The sequence below is a fragment of the Accipiter gentilis genome, chromosome 15, assembly GCF_929443795.1.
Source record: "Accipiter gentilis chromosome 15, bAccGen1.1, whole genome shotgun sequence".
Taxonomy (NCBI): domain Eukaryota; kingdom Metazoa; phylum Chordata; class Aves; order Accipitriformes; family Accipitridae; genus Astur; species Astur gentilis.
The window spans coordinates 25412293-25425944 of NC_064894.1; the positions used below are offsets into that span (position 1 = coordinate 25412293).

The window sequence follows — 13652 nt, forward strand, 5'->3', positions numbered from 1 at the left end:
CAGATGTGAAGATATTTTACTCTATATGGTATACTTTTGTTTAGTGCTTCAGTATCAGAAAAATGTTGACCAAATGGTTTTCTAAAAAAGGAGAGGGGAGTGATGATAACAAATTTTCTCTACAGTTTTCAATAAATGGAAGTAATGTGAATGGAATTGATAATAATTTGGAGGTTTGTAGTGCATAATAAAATCTTTTTAGGACCATTTCTTTTTTAAATCCTGCATTAATTATATCAATTGTTATCTAAAGCATTAGTACCAGTATGCCAGTATACTGATCTGAAAAACAACGTCTGGGTTTGAATAGCATTGCCTTAAGGCAGGAAAGTGCCTACATTTCCTTGTGGATCAGAAGAGAAAAAGCTTTGTCTGCAAATTTCTGTGAACAATCTGCAGCTCCCTCTTAATCTTGAACTTAAAGGCTCAGTGGTCTTTCAAGTAGTGCCTGTAGAGTGGAACGCTGTCATCCAATTTAGGACCTTTGTCATTTGTAGAGCAGTGTGCTAAAAGCTAAGATGAAATCACCACTACTCTTGGTTTTGGCTTGTGAATTGAAAGCGCATCTATGTATCAACACTATGCTGTTTACAATTGCTTTTTTAAATTATTAAGACTTGAAAAGACCTCCTCAGAAGCCAGCTTCTTGAATTGTGGGGAGAGCTTTTATCTAAAAGACTTGCAATATCTTTTACAATAGAAGCCTCTTAATTTCAGGTTATTCTTTGTCCAGTGATACATTCCAAAAGGGAAACACATTTGTTTGGATATAAACAATAAAGAATGGTGTATGGAAAGTGGTATGTCCCTATGGACGTTTTCTCACAGGGATGTAATTCTGCACCAGATCTCTTAAGAATTGTGTCACCGCTGTACTTGAGGAGATAACAACAATAACCATTAAAACTAACATATTGCCATCTATTGTGAGGCTGTTGTTCCTGTTTTGACCTGTTATGCTCTTTCAAACCCACAGATGGTTTCTTTACCTTAAACCTTTATTCTAATCTACTTTCTAAATATTTAAATAGGAAGCATATTGATTAAGATAACATGGATGTCCATGAGTCCAATTCACAATACTTCTATTTATGAAAACGTACTTGTTAGCCCGACATTTTCATTTCTCTTCCACCAAGATCTGTTAATTGCTTTATTCCCACTCTCCCACTGATGTAGAAAAGTAAATACATTATCTATGCTTATTACTTGTAAAGAATCCATTAAATTATTGCCATCTACATCCCTTTTTGCAGATATTTGAGGGTTTTGCTCCAGTTGTTTGTTGCTGTTGACTTTGTTCTTTTTGCAAATATTCTTTAGACAGTCAAACCTCAACTGCATTTCTCAGCAGGGATTTCTCTGTTCATTTTTATAGCTGATCTTAAATGTGAGACTCCTAACTCTTACTGTTTCTGTTGTTTCTATAGCAACTAGATAGGTGGAGACGCAGCAGCATGGCTTTGCTTCCCAGCTGGTGTTTTGTGTTCTCAGCAAGGGGAGAGTTTGAGGAAAATAGAGATGATATTAATTGGGATGTAACTGGCTCAGAAGTGTAGTCCTTGTTCTATTACCTCACCCTCTACTAAGAAGTTAGTGAATAATTTTAAGCAGGGCTTCTCAGACTTTCTTGAATTAAATTCTGTTCTCTTGGAAAGAGACATGATTTACTCTAAGTACGTGCGTTTCAGGTTTTGGTCTCTTAGCTGCTTGGGCCTTCATGTTTTCTTCCACCTAAAACCCCATTTTCTTCGTCATATGGACAGCAGTAAGATTTGCTTCAGGAACTAGACTCGCGTGTAGTTTGAATGTACATGAGGTATGGGGCTTTTTAATTTCTCTGATTCCCACATTTTAATCTGATTTTTGCAGCTGTCCAGTAACTGTATTATACCAGACTGTGATTCCATAGTAAACTATTAAGTGACTGTTTCAGAGTAAAATGCTTTGATACTTCAAATCCTACATATCCAGAGATTAGACTGACACGTTCTCCCTTCTCCAAAAAGCAGAAGTTGTTTGCATTCCCTTTAGCAGTCCTCTCGCTTACCTCATGATGGAAACGTTCATTACCTACTTTCCCGAGGATCTCTGGTGCCAGATTAATCACGGGAGATTAATAACCCCAAGTCTTTCCTCTGTACCCGAGTACCTGAAGTTCTGCCTTGGTGCCTCTTGTTTAGCCGAGGCTCTGAGGAAGCAGCCCTGCTCTGTGAGGGCTGGGTTGCTCTCACTGTGACTTGTGTATCGTGAAGGCTCTGGAGAGGTGAGGGGTTTTACTTCACTGTGTTTTAAGCCATTATTCTGTAACACAACCACAAAACGCGTGGCTGATGTTTTAAGCTCCTCTGAAGCTGTTTCTTTTTATTAAATAAAAGTTCATGGGCACAGGAGCTGGGTATCATCTGTCTCATCTCAGAAGGACGGGTCCTATGAGGTTAGTGTTACTCTCTGGCTGGTTCAGCGTACCTACAGCTGAAAGGGCTTTCCTGACCAGAACAGCTCTGATTAGCAAGAGGAACTCAGAAAGTTCTTATAATAAGAAGCAAGTTCATGTGTGTTCTCCTTCTGACTTCAGGAACAGATTTAAATGAAGACTTTTCACCTTGCAGGAGGCTGCCACAAGGGAAGCCGTTACTGAGACACAAGTCTGCAGATCAGTGGGGATCCTGCAGGCATCAGGATGTTCTCCATGGAATGCCTGTCCTGTCCACATTGGTGGTGGTGCCTCAGGAGAAGCACTTGCTCTTTTGGAAATGAGACTAGGTTTTCAGTTGTTTCACACTTTATTCCTTCTCTGTTTTCTCCCTCCCCCCTTGCCCCCAGCTCCCTCAGATAGAGAGATTTACAAGAGCTAGTGGATATGTATTCTGTTAAGTTTATAAACCGACGTTCTTCTCTGCTGGCTGCCTGAGCAGGGTTCTGATCATCAGTGGATTAAATATCAGTACAGATTTACAATCTAAATGGAACAACATCTCTTCAAAACGTTCTGGCTTAAAAATACATAAATGGACAAGTTCTTTGCTTCCATAGATTCTAACCTAGCGTATCCTCTGTATGTGTAGGGCCATTAAGTTGCTTAGGGGTTCGGGCTGTCTTTCTGAGGCTGAGGGAGCTGGGACTGTTCAGCCTCAAGAAGAGAAGGCTCAGGGAGGGATCTTACTAATGTGTATACATGCCTGATAAGCGGGAGTAAAGAAAACCGAGCCAGACTCTTCTCAGTGCTACCCAGTGACAGGACAGGAGGCAATGGGCATAAATTAAATGTATGAAGAAACCTTTTTTTTTACTGTGAGCGTGGTCAAACACTGCAAAAAGGTTTTACAGAGAGGCTGTGGAGTCCCCATACCTGGAGATGCTTAAAACCCAACTGGACTCAGGCCTGAGCAATCTGCTGTAGTTGACTGTGCTTTGAGCAGGAGGATTGGACTTGATGATCTTGAGGTCCTTTCCAACCTGAACTATTCTGTGAATATTGTGGTTTATGTCAGCAGATAAAATAATACTTCTTTTCTATGAAGAAATTGCTGCTTGAAGAATCTTGTAATGTTACAGGTAAAATCTTATGAGATGTTTTGTTTGGAGAATTCTGTTGTATCTGCTTAGATTTTAAATTTTATCTTAGTACATCTCCTGGTGTTATACAGTTTATCCCTTACAAAATAATTCTTCTATAGAAAAAAACTGACCTAGAAATCAGTGCAGTAACTACATTTTTATCAGCTCTGTTCATGTGACAAATGCATTTTATAATGCCTAAAATCTAATCCTGAATGTAAAAGTCTGTTGAAGTGTTTTTGATTCATACTCAACTCTCAATTAAGGTTGCTAGGTAGGATTTTAGGGAAGAATTCCAACAAGGAAACTGAAATTTTGCTGTCTCTGTTGGGTCAATTTTAGCTATGTGGCTTCTAACAGAGGTAAAGTGTAGTGCAAACTTGCATGCTTCCCTTGCTGCCTGGTCTCTGAATATGCAGAATGGAATTGTTCTGTTCTCCAGAATATTCAGTTCAGGGTAATATATAAATGTAAAACCAGAGTTTGACCAGTTGCCTTGAAGTGCTGATTTAATTGTCATTTAATATTAGCGAAGAGCCAAGCATCACCTTTATTTTTCCTAGACATGCTAGTGAGTGTTTACTCAAAATTAATTAAAATGACTATTGCATTTTCCAAGGAAGGAGTGCATATTCTCTCTTGAAGGGATCCAAAAACGTGTTGGGGAATGAGAAGTCAGGAATGGTGTTGAGAATTATCCTGAGATTAAACAAGGAGGAGTAAAAGAGGCAATGGCCTCTGGAGCAGGGTTGGAAGGAGAGGCTGTGGCTAGAGCCAGGGAAGAAGCAATGTCTAGCACTGGGGGTGAGGTGGGAAGGGAGAACAGTTTCCTGCAGGGAAAGAGAAAGAATAGGTGAAGTAGTGCTTTTTTTGTTTGGTTGGTTTGTTTTGTTCAAAAAAGCTAAGGATTTGAAATTTTGAGCCAAACTAGAAACCCTAGTTTGAGAGTTTCATTCTGGGTAGATAGCGCCAAGTGTTAGGAACTGAGAAATTAAGTGAGATTCTGATGTTGGTTTTCTGGACATCTCTTTCAGATTCTTGAACAAATCCTGCTTGAGCAGACCTCTTCAGGCATTAGGGATTTCAAATATAATTAATATTTGGATGTTCCAAAAATTCTGCTTTGAATCTTTGTTATGCATCTCTTCATTCAATTCACAATGTTTTCAATCTCGTTTACTTTTTTTACAGCTGTTAACACAATAGGGGAAAAGCTTCCAAGGAATGACTATTGATGTCTGAAGGAACCTAGATCCTAATTGCAGAACAATTGCTGTGATGTCATGTGCAGATTTTATATGGTGTTCACAAGTGGCTGGTTACGAACAACTGCAGATTGCATAAAATGCCTATAAAGGTTTTGTTCTGTTAGTAAAGCTGCTGTCTACACTGTCAAAAGCTTGTGGATGTAGCTGTCTGTATAGTCCTGTTTTAAGTGAATTCTCATAGCATGAAATCAGCTTACTTTGTGGGAAAAAATGCTTTTGCCAATGTGATTTTTATCATTCATACACTGAAAACAAGCACAGTTCTAAAAATGTAGTTATATATGATGATAAAAGCAACTCTTATCTATGCATTTGCGTACCAAGATTTGGCATCATTTTCAGTAAGTTATACTAGCAAAAGTAGTTCTTGCCAGATTACTGATGTGTAGCGTAAATGTTAGCCTGGTATAAAATTTTCCTGTAGAATAAAATCTCGCTAATGGATGTGATCATTCTGGTAAAAATGGAAATGCAAATTTAATGAAAGATTGCATTTCTTACTGTGAAATGTCAAAGTACTTTACTATTTTTCTAATTGTGAAATTGGTAACTAGAGATAAACACTATATGTCAGCAAAACATAAAGGTATGGTAATTTTAGACTTGTAAGGATATTTATAGAAAATTTTTCATTATAAATGTACATATTTTTATTATTCTTGAAGATAATCATCAAAGGCTGGTCAATTAAATATTCTGCTTTTTGTTTTCCAGAAACCAGCAAACATTCTGGTAATGGGTGAAGGTCCCGAAAGAGGAAGAGTCAAAATAGGTAAACATTTCGAGAAAATTTCATTGTACAGCTAAGGAAAACTTAAAAAATTGCATCTTCAGTGTAAGATAGAAACAAATCTTCATTATTCTTTGAGTGTATGTATACACAACTAGTTCAAATTTAAATCTCATTCACTGAGTTTACAAGCTTACAGAGATTCCAAAAGTATTATTAGACATTTATAAAGCTTGGCAAGGATAACTAGTGAGAGAAAAGCATCTGTAAGAAACAAGAAAGTTATAAGCACGTAGAACAATGGCTATGGCCAAGGTTCTTTTGACTTCTACTATGATTAGTTAGCATAACATTGTTACTTATAAATTGTATTTGGTTTTAATTATTTTTATATAAATAACATCAATGCACATGTTTGTAGAGGTCCAAAGGTTTGCTATGCAAAAGGCTATTTGGCATGAAGATGGGAAACACATGTAACTGTGATGGTCTTTATTCAAAATCTAACTACCTGTGCAGATCATAAGCCTTAGTCATGTGGATATAAACTTTTTTAATAAAGTATGTGGCAATCATTAAGAAAGAAGGGATATATTGGAACCTCTTTTCTACTCATCAACTGTTGTTGTATTTGAAAATATCCAGCTTGTATTAGTATGGGTAACTGCAAGAAAATTATACTTGGTATTTCATAACTTTGGAAGCAGAAAGATTTAGGTGAAGTTGTGTAAAATATAAGTTTCAGACTTGGATTAAAATGTGTGGTTTTGAATATATATACCTGAATTTTGTACTTTCCTGTCTAGCATTTCTTAATGCTCCTTACAAGGTCGTTTCTAGAGAGAATTTTCTAGTTATATAAAATGAACACGTGCATTTAAAATACACCTCTGTAACAGTGTACACTCACTGATTTAATGAATTCCTGTTTTAAAACTTTTTCCTGATTCTGGAGTCATTCCTCCAAAACAAGTAGGAGGCATCCTTTGAAAAATAGTGCAAAACAGTCTACACTGCAGTTGTTTTGGTTTTGCACTTTGGGTAAATACATAGCAGTCACAAGGGCTCACAGTTTTGTAAACATATATAAAAATAAAAGAGAAAATGTACATTAGAGACCTACTACTATTGACTTTAGTTAACCAGGTTTCTGTTACAGTCCTATTTAAATAAACAGGCATCTGTGTTATGTAAAGTTTTACAATACCATCATGAAAAAACTTAAAAGTCAAATGTCGTCCTTCATAGTCTTATAAATGAAGTAAATGGAATTTAGCCTTAGATAAATTTGGCCCAATATTGTTACAAGTAACTTGTTGCTTTCTTAGAAACTTTGATTTGTAAGTTTTAATATTCTTGAGCTTTTGTTTTAATTGCTTTTTGGCAATACTGTTAAATTCTGATTTATTTGTATTAAAATTTTAAATGTTCTTTTCTCTCCCCATCTCCCCCAGCTGATATGGGTTTTGCAAGATTGTTCAACTCGCCTTTGAAGCCATTGGCAGACTTGGATCCAGTTGTGGTGACATTCTGGTACAGAGCTCCAGAGCTGTTACTTGGAGCCAGACATTACACGAAGGCCATTGGTAAGTTCTGTGTAAGAAAGAGGTTTACCTTTAAGTTTTGTAAAGGAGGGTAGCCTTATAGTAGTTATGATGATCAGCTGATCAGCTAGTTTTTTTCCTGAAGTAGCAGCAGATGGGGTATGATCCAATCCGTAAAAGATTAATCCAGATCGAAACTTGAGAACTGTGCTTTTGTTTTTCAATATGAGTTAAGGTTAATGTTAGACATTTTAAATGTGTTGTTTGTTCTTAAAATAAAAATATTCTTTGCATTGGTTTATATGGTTTTCTGATACGGGCTCCAAAATCTTGTAATGTTGTAAACCTTCAAAAGGGAAAGAGCTATGGCTGTTAAAGTCTTGTTCTTCTAGGGTGCTTCATGTCCAAATGCTTCTATGTAGCGTGTGCCTTGATAAAGAGAAGGGCGGTCTCCTGTGCTGTGTGCAATCTGCAGATTATTCACTCCTGACAATTTACGAAGCTCCATGTTCAGGAAATGCTGGTGGCCAGGCTCTTGTCTTCTTTCCCCCTTAGTAAGTTCCATAAGCACAATCAGCCTTGGTGCCTAGCTGTTCAGAGAATAAAAACACTGAAGTGCACAGGAGGTATCCTGTCTGCATGATTAGGTTATATACTGAAGAGAACTGCAGAGGCAATGGTGTTTCTCTGTAACGGGGTTAAATCGTTCCTGTGCCTACAGAGGTGGCTTTCTTGGGAGTTGCAGGCATTTTCCTGTTACAGAAGTTTTCGGAGATGCTATGTGGGCCTTTGTTCAGAAAGTTACAAACCACCATGCTATACTAGTGTCTGTTGAATGTTCAGTTGGGTGGACCAATACTTTTAATTAAGTCTCACAGTCTGGCTTTTCCAGATAACTCCTCTATTTATCAAAATATATACAGCAAAAAGTTTAAAAAATCAATCAACTGTCACCTGACTTTGATGTAGACTTGGACTTCACATTTCTTTATTGCTCTTCTCTCCCATTTGGAATCCTCCAGTGCAGGAGGACTTGAATTGAGAAAAACACTGCTTTGTTTGTTGAGCTTGCCTAGAATGTGCAGCAACTATTAAGAAGGGCAAAAAGACTTCTGCATAGCTCTAGTGAGAATATATACATTCAGTCTTGCAGGCAGGTAGCATGCATTTCTTTCCTTGGACAAAGTTTGTCTGCATCAAAAAGCCAAAAAGTAGGGGGTTTATATGCTAGTGCTCTTTTTCATCTGCTGAAATGGAATAATGTAACTCTTCAGATGACAATGTCTACATTAGCAAGTAGCATGGCACAATAGAAGTGCATCTGTAAAGCAAAATGGTGCTGAGTACCTAGCATCCACATTATACATGGTTTTGATAAAGAGGAGTACTTTGATCTTTCTCTGGCCTGGTCCAACAGACTACTGCTCATTAGCGGCTGATGCACACCTTTTGGTTTAATTTCATCCCAAATGAATTTGTTTTCTGTACTCTGAGATAACTGCAGCTCAAGCTGAGAAGTGTCATAGGTATGGGCAATCTGATCCATTTCAAAAGCAAACACCTGGTCCAAAGTAAAATGCTACTTGCAGATAGATTTAATCAGGTTGAAAGGCACCTTAGGAGGTGTCTCATTGATCCTCCTGTTCAAAGCAGGGTCCACTCTGAATTCAGACCAGCCTGCTGAGGGATTTGTTCAGCCAGGTCTTGAAAACTGCTTAGAACAAAGATTCCACACCCTGTCTGAATGACCTGTTCCAGTGCTAAATCGTCCTCATAGTGAAGAATTTTTTCCTTATACCTAGTCAGAACTTCTTGTTTCAGTTTCTGCCTGTAATCTCTCATTCTCCTGTTGTATACCACTGTAAAGAGCCTGGCTTCGTCATCTCGGTCACCTCTCCATAGGTACTGGGGGAGGCTGCTCATAAGTTCCTCTTCCATCTGAACAAGGCTGTGCCCCTCAGCCTCCTCTCCCAGAACAGGTTCTTCAGCTTCTGACCATCCTGGTGGCTCTCCACTGAACTTGCTCCAAGTTATCAAACTGTCTTTTATCCAGGTCCTCCACGTGACCCAAATGTGCTCCAACAAGTGCTAAGTAAAGGGGAGTAATCACTTCTCTCAGTCTACTGACTCTGCTCCTGTTGATACAGCCAATATATCCTATTGATGCTGTTGGTCTTTATTACTACTAGGGTCCACTGCTGGCTCAGGTTTGGCCTGATATCCACTGGAAACCCCACATCCTTTTCTGCAGGGGTGTTCTCCAGCCAGTCAATCCACCACCTGAACCATTGCAGGGGGTTAGTCCATCATGGGTGCTGGACTTTGTATTTGTCCTCATTGAATTTCATGAGTTTCCTGTGGCTCATTCCTGCTGCCTCGCTACTTCCCTCCAAACAGCAGCTGTGCCCTCAAGCATATCAACCGTTTCCCCAGTTTTCCCTCATCCACAACTTGGTGGGCAGTGTTCCAGCACCTCCTCCTTGGCATTGGTAAAGACACTGTATTGGGTTTGTGTGGCAAGGTTTTGGTAGCGGGGGCAGTTACAGGAGTGGCTTCTGTAAGAAGCTGCTGGAAGCTTCCCCTGTGTCCGACAGAGCCAATGCCAGCCGGCTCCAAGACGGACCCGCCTCTGGCCAAGGCTGAGCCCATCAGCGATGGTGGTAGTGCCTCTGGGAGAACAGATTTCAGAAGGGGAAAAAAAAACCCCTGTGCAATTGGAGCCACAGAGAGGAGTGAGAACAGGTGAGAGCACCAGCCCTGCAGCCCCCCAGGTCAGTGCAGAAGGAGGGGAGGAGACGCTCCAGGCGCCGGAGCAGAGATTCCCCTGCAGCCCGTGGTGATGAAGACCCTGGTGAGGCAGGCTGTCCCCCTGCAGCCCAGGGAGGTCCACGGTGGAGCAGATCTCCACCTGTAGCCTGGGGAGAGAGGACCCCACGCCGGAGCAGGGAGATGACCGAAGGAGGCTGTGACCCCGTGGGAACCCCGCGCTGGAGCAGGCTCCTGGCAGGACCTGTGGATCTGTGGAGAGAGGAGCCCACGCTGGAGCAGGTTTTCTGGCAGGACTTGTGACCCTGCGGGGGACCCACACTGGAGCAGTGTGCTCCTGAAGGACTGCAGCCTGTGGGAATGACCCTCTTTGGAGAAGTTCATGGAGGACTGCAGCCTGTGGGAGGGACCCCACGCTGGAGCAGGGGAAGCATGTGATGAGTCCTGCCCCTGAAGAGGATGAAATGGCAGAGATAACGTGTGGTAAACTGACCATAAATCCCATTCCCCATCCCTCCGTGCCAATGGGGTGGGTTAGAGGTACAGAATCCGGGAGTGGAGTTGTGCCTGGGAGGAAGGCAAGGGTGGAGGGAAGGTGTTTTGAGATTTGGTTTTATTTCTCATTACCCTGCTCTGGTTGATTTGTAATAAATTGAGTTAATTTTCTCCAAGCTGAGTCTGTTTTGCCTGTGACAGTAATTCATTGAGTGATCTCTCCCTGTCCTTATCTCGACCCACAAGCTCTTTGTTATATTTTCTCTCCCCTGTCCAGCTGAGGCGGGGGAGTGATAGAACAGCTTTGGTGGGCACCTGGTGTTCAGCCAGGGTCAACCCACCACAGACACCAACTTGGATGGGTCTCGTACATCTCTGTTTTCACTACTCCACTGTTTCATGGTTGTTACAGCCAAGGCTGTGACTGATTATCAAATCCCCAGCCAGTTCTTCCTTCTTCCTGAGTAGCAGATCTGAAAGGTGACCTATGTAGTGTCTGTATGAAGAAATTTACCCCAACATCCTCCAGAAACCTTTGCAAGGTCGCCGAGGTGACCTGGTTCACGTCCTGTTTGTTCTTCGTGATGCTACAGAGTCCGTTCGCCTCTTCCCGCAGCTCCTTTTGCTGGTGACTCGGTGCACTGGCCAGAGCGTGTCTCCCACTCTGAGGCTGGCGTCACCCTGCAGCCTGAGTCCTCGGTGGCAGCACCCTCCCTCGGGAACTCTCTTGTGTTTGAGGCCTCTGATTTCCCAGGGTATCTTCTCCAGTGGGTGCTGGGGATGGACCGTTGTAGTACCTTCCGCCGTGGCTGTGGCACAATTCCATTTTGTCTGAGGCAGACTCAGGGTCTGCTTTGCATCGGCCACCATGCAAACTGGAATGCTCACTTCTAAAGTCTCTGTTTGCTGCACCCTGTAGGGGGTCAGAAGAGTTACTAGAAGTGCTTGAAGAAAATACCAACAGGATTAGATTAAAAGCCTGTAAATTTGATGCTTAAACTGCCCTGACTGTGTTGATTTTGTGAGTGGACCAGCTTACAGAGTGACCTGCACGCGTGGTACTGGGAAGTTACCTTAACTGACAGTTACCTGGTTTTGATAGATAGCATATTGTTTGTAGATTTGGGCGAGTGATACATACTGTTATCTCAGGATATCTCTTTGAAGAATGAATTAGTATAATGCCGTTGTTTTTTTAATTATGTCATAAATTACTTGGCTCTTGCCCTGAGGGATATGTAGTCTATATTAAAACACAGACAAGGAGTCCCTATGAAACTTCAGAGGATGATGCTGCTTTAGAGATCTGGTTTTGCTAGTAGTTTATTATTTCTGAGGCTTTTATTTCTTGTATCAGACCCACACCAGTGAATCCCCAGGAGGGGTGTGAATGGGTCATATAGTACCTGGTGTGCAGTGTGAGTGCTGAGGACACTCAGAACAGTTTGGGCAGCAAAGTAAAAAAAATATGGAAATAAAACCAAGGAAGGTTGCAAGGTGAGATTTGTAGGCTGACTGAAGGATTAGAGGAGCATGTGGCTGAAGAGAAAAGAATGAAGGTACCTGGAGGTGACCTATGTGCAGCTTTAAGGCAGAAGGAAGAAGTGGGTAACAAAATGACAGCGGTGATGTTCATGCAGTTTATGAGTCCAGACTTGTGTTTTGCTTCTAGCATTATGTGCACTTAAAAAAAAGGCAATCTTAATGAGCTAAGCATGCTAGTGAGAGTTTAACTTGAATGCTAATGTTTTTGGCAAAGGACACAACTCTTAAAGCTCTCAAATATCTGCAAGAAATGTAATTTTAACATCTCTTAATATTACATAATTCTCAGGAGCCCTAATGCATCACTTTTAGTAATAATTCATAAATTATATAATACTCTCATTTAACTGTTCTTCAGTTGGAAATCATAATTTAGAAGAAAGGTGATTAGATGTAGCCATTTATGGAAAAGGAAATGACAGGCTATTTGGTATAGCTGCTTATTTTCCACAGCTATTTTCTTATGCCTTATATAAAATATGTAATTTTGTATAATTAGTAAATATCAGTAAAATCAGGCTAAAAGCAATGTCATGCCAGCTTTAGTCTATTCTCTTCCAATTTTGCTATTGTGGGAAATATTTTTTGTTTGAATTTACTAGGAATGCATTGCCATCAGTTCTCTGCTGCAACACACTGAACATTGTCCAACAGTTGCTACATAATTCAGATGTTTGCTGAGGTTTTTACTGGCTTAGTCTTGATTTTATTTTAAATATATTTTTTGTATTCTGTATCTAATACTCTCTTCCTTATCTTAGCTTCACATGCAATGTTAATTATTAGCAGTGTATTCATAATATCCTGGACAGTGTCTACTATAGTAGATAGTTTGGTTTTGTTCTTGTAATAAAGCCTTTAGGTATGCTTGCTTGCATGTAAATAATTCTCATACATGATCAAAGAATGAAATTAGACTTTGACTTTTGTCTCACTCAGGATTTTTGTCTTTGTTTTCTGGACCTAATCTTAGTTACATTTTGTGGGTTTAACTCTGGGGAAAAATTTGACTATATACAGTCTGTTTAGAAATAGCTGTTTTACACAAGGCAATATATAAGCATATTTCATTATTTTAGAGGTAGTTTTTGGTGACATTTCCCCCTTTATTTAATTTGTTCCTTCATAGTAATGAAATATTCTATTTTTCTTTTTTTTTATTGCTTGCAGAACAAGTAATTGTTTATCACATGTATAACATCATGTTTTAAGGAGATACAGGAGTCAAGAAAACACTGTTGCTGAAAAACAGAAACAGCTTTTGCTTTCTGCATGTTAAAAGGATAGTAAAAAGCCCATGTTAGGGTTTCCTGGGCAATAATATTTAGTTTTCTGGACTGTGAGCTTTTATAATCTAAGTCCTACATGTTAATAAAGTTTACTATATAATCTGCTACCATTGTTACAAGCAACTAATTTACCAGATGAATACAAATTGGGAAAATGATGGTGTAGAAGCCAAAGGTCACTTTCTGTTACCACAATACAAATCTGTACTGAATTTATTGTAGGCTGTGGAAGTTGGTCTGCATTTCCAGCACCATAATTTAAAAACAGAATCTGTTCACTATTCACTTTGGGAACATCAAAATAGAAAGAATGTTGTAGTAAGTAAAGTAAGTAGTAAGAACTCTTTTTCATCATAGGTTTTTAAAAAAGCATGTGGTAGTCTCTACTATGATTCATTCTGGGGCATCTTGTAGTATAATATCAAGGAAACAGCATAATTAAGACTTGTTTTTT

At 39.8% G+C, this 13652-nt stretch overlaps 1 protein-coding gene across 1 annotated transcript in view; it reads left to right on the plus strand.

Annotated features, from left to right (window-relative positions):
• The window catches only part of CDK19 (cyclin dependent kinase 19), a 128883-nt gene that overhangs the window by 85738 nt on the left and 29493 nt on the right, over positions 1–13652 (plus strand). The window contains exons 5-6 of the mRNA XM_049817686.1: positions 5544–5601; positions 7014–7145. Coding sequence (XP_049673643.1) covers positions 5544–5601; positions 7014–7145 — 190 coding nt within the window. The remainder of the gene's footprint in view (positions 1–5543; positions 5602–7013; positions 7146–13652) is intronic.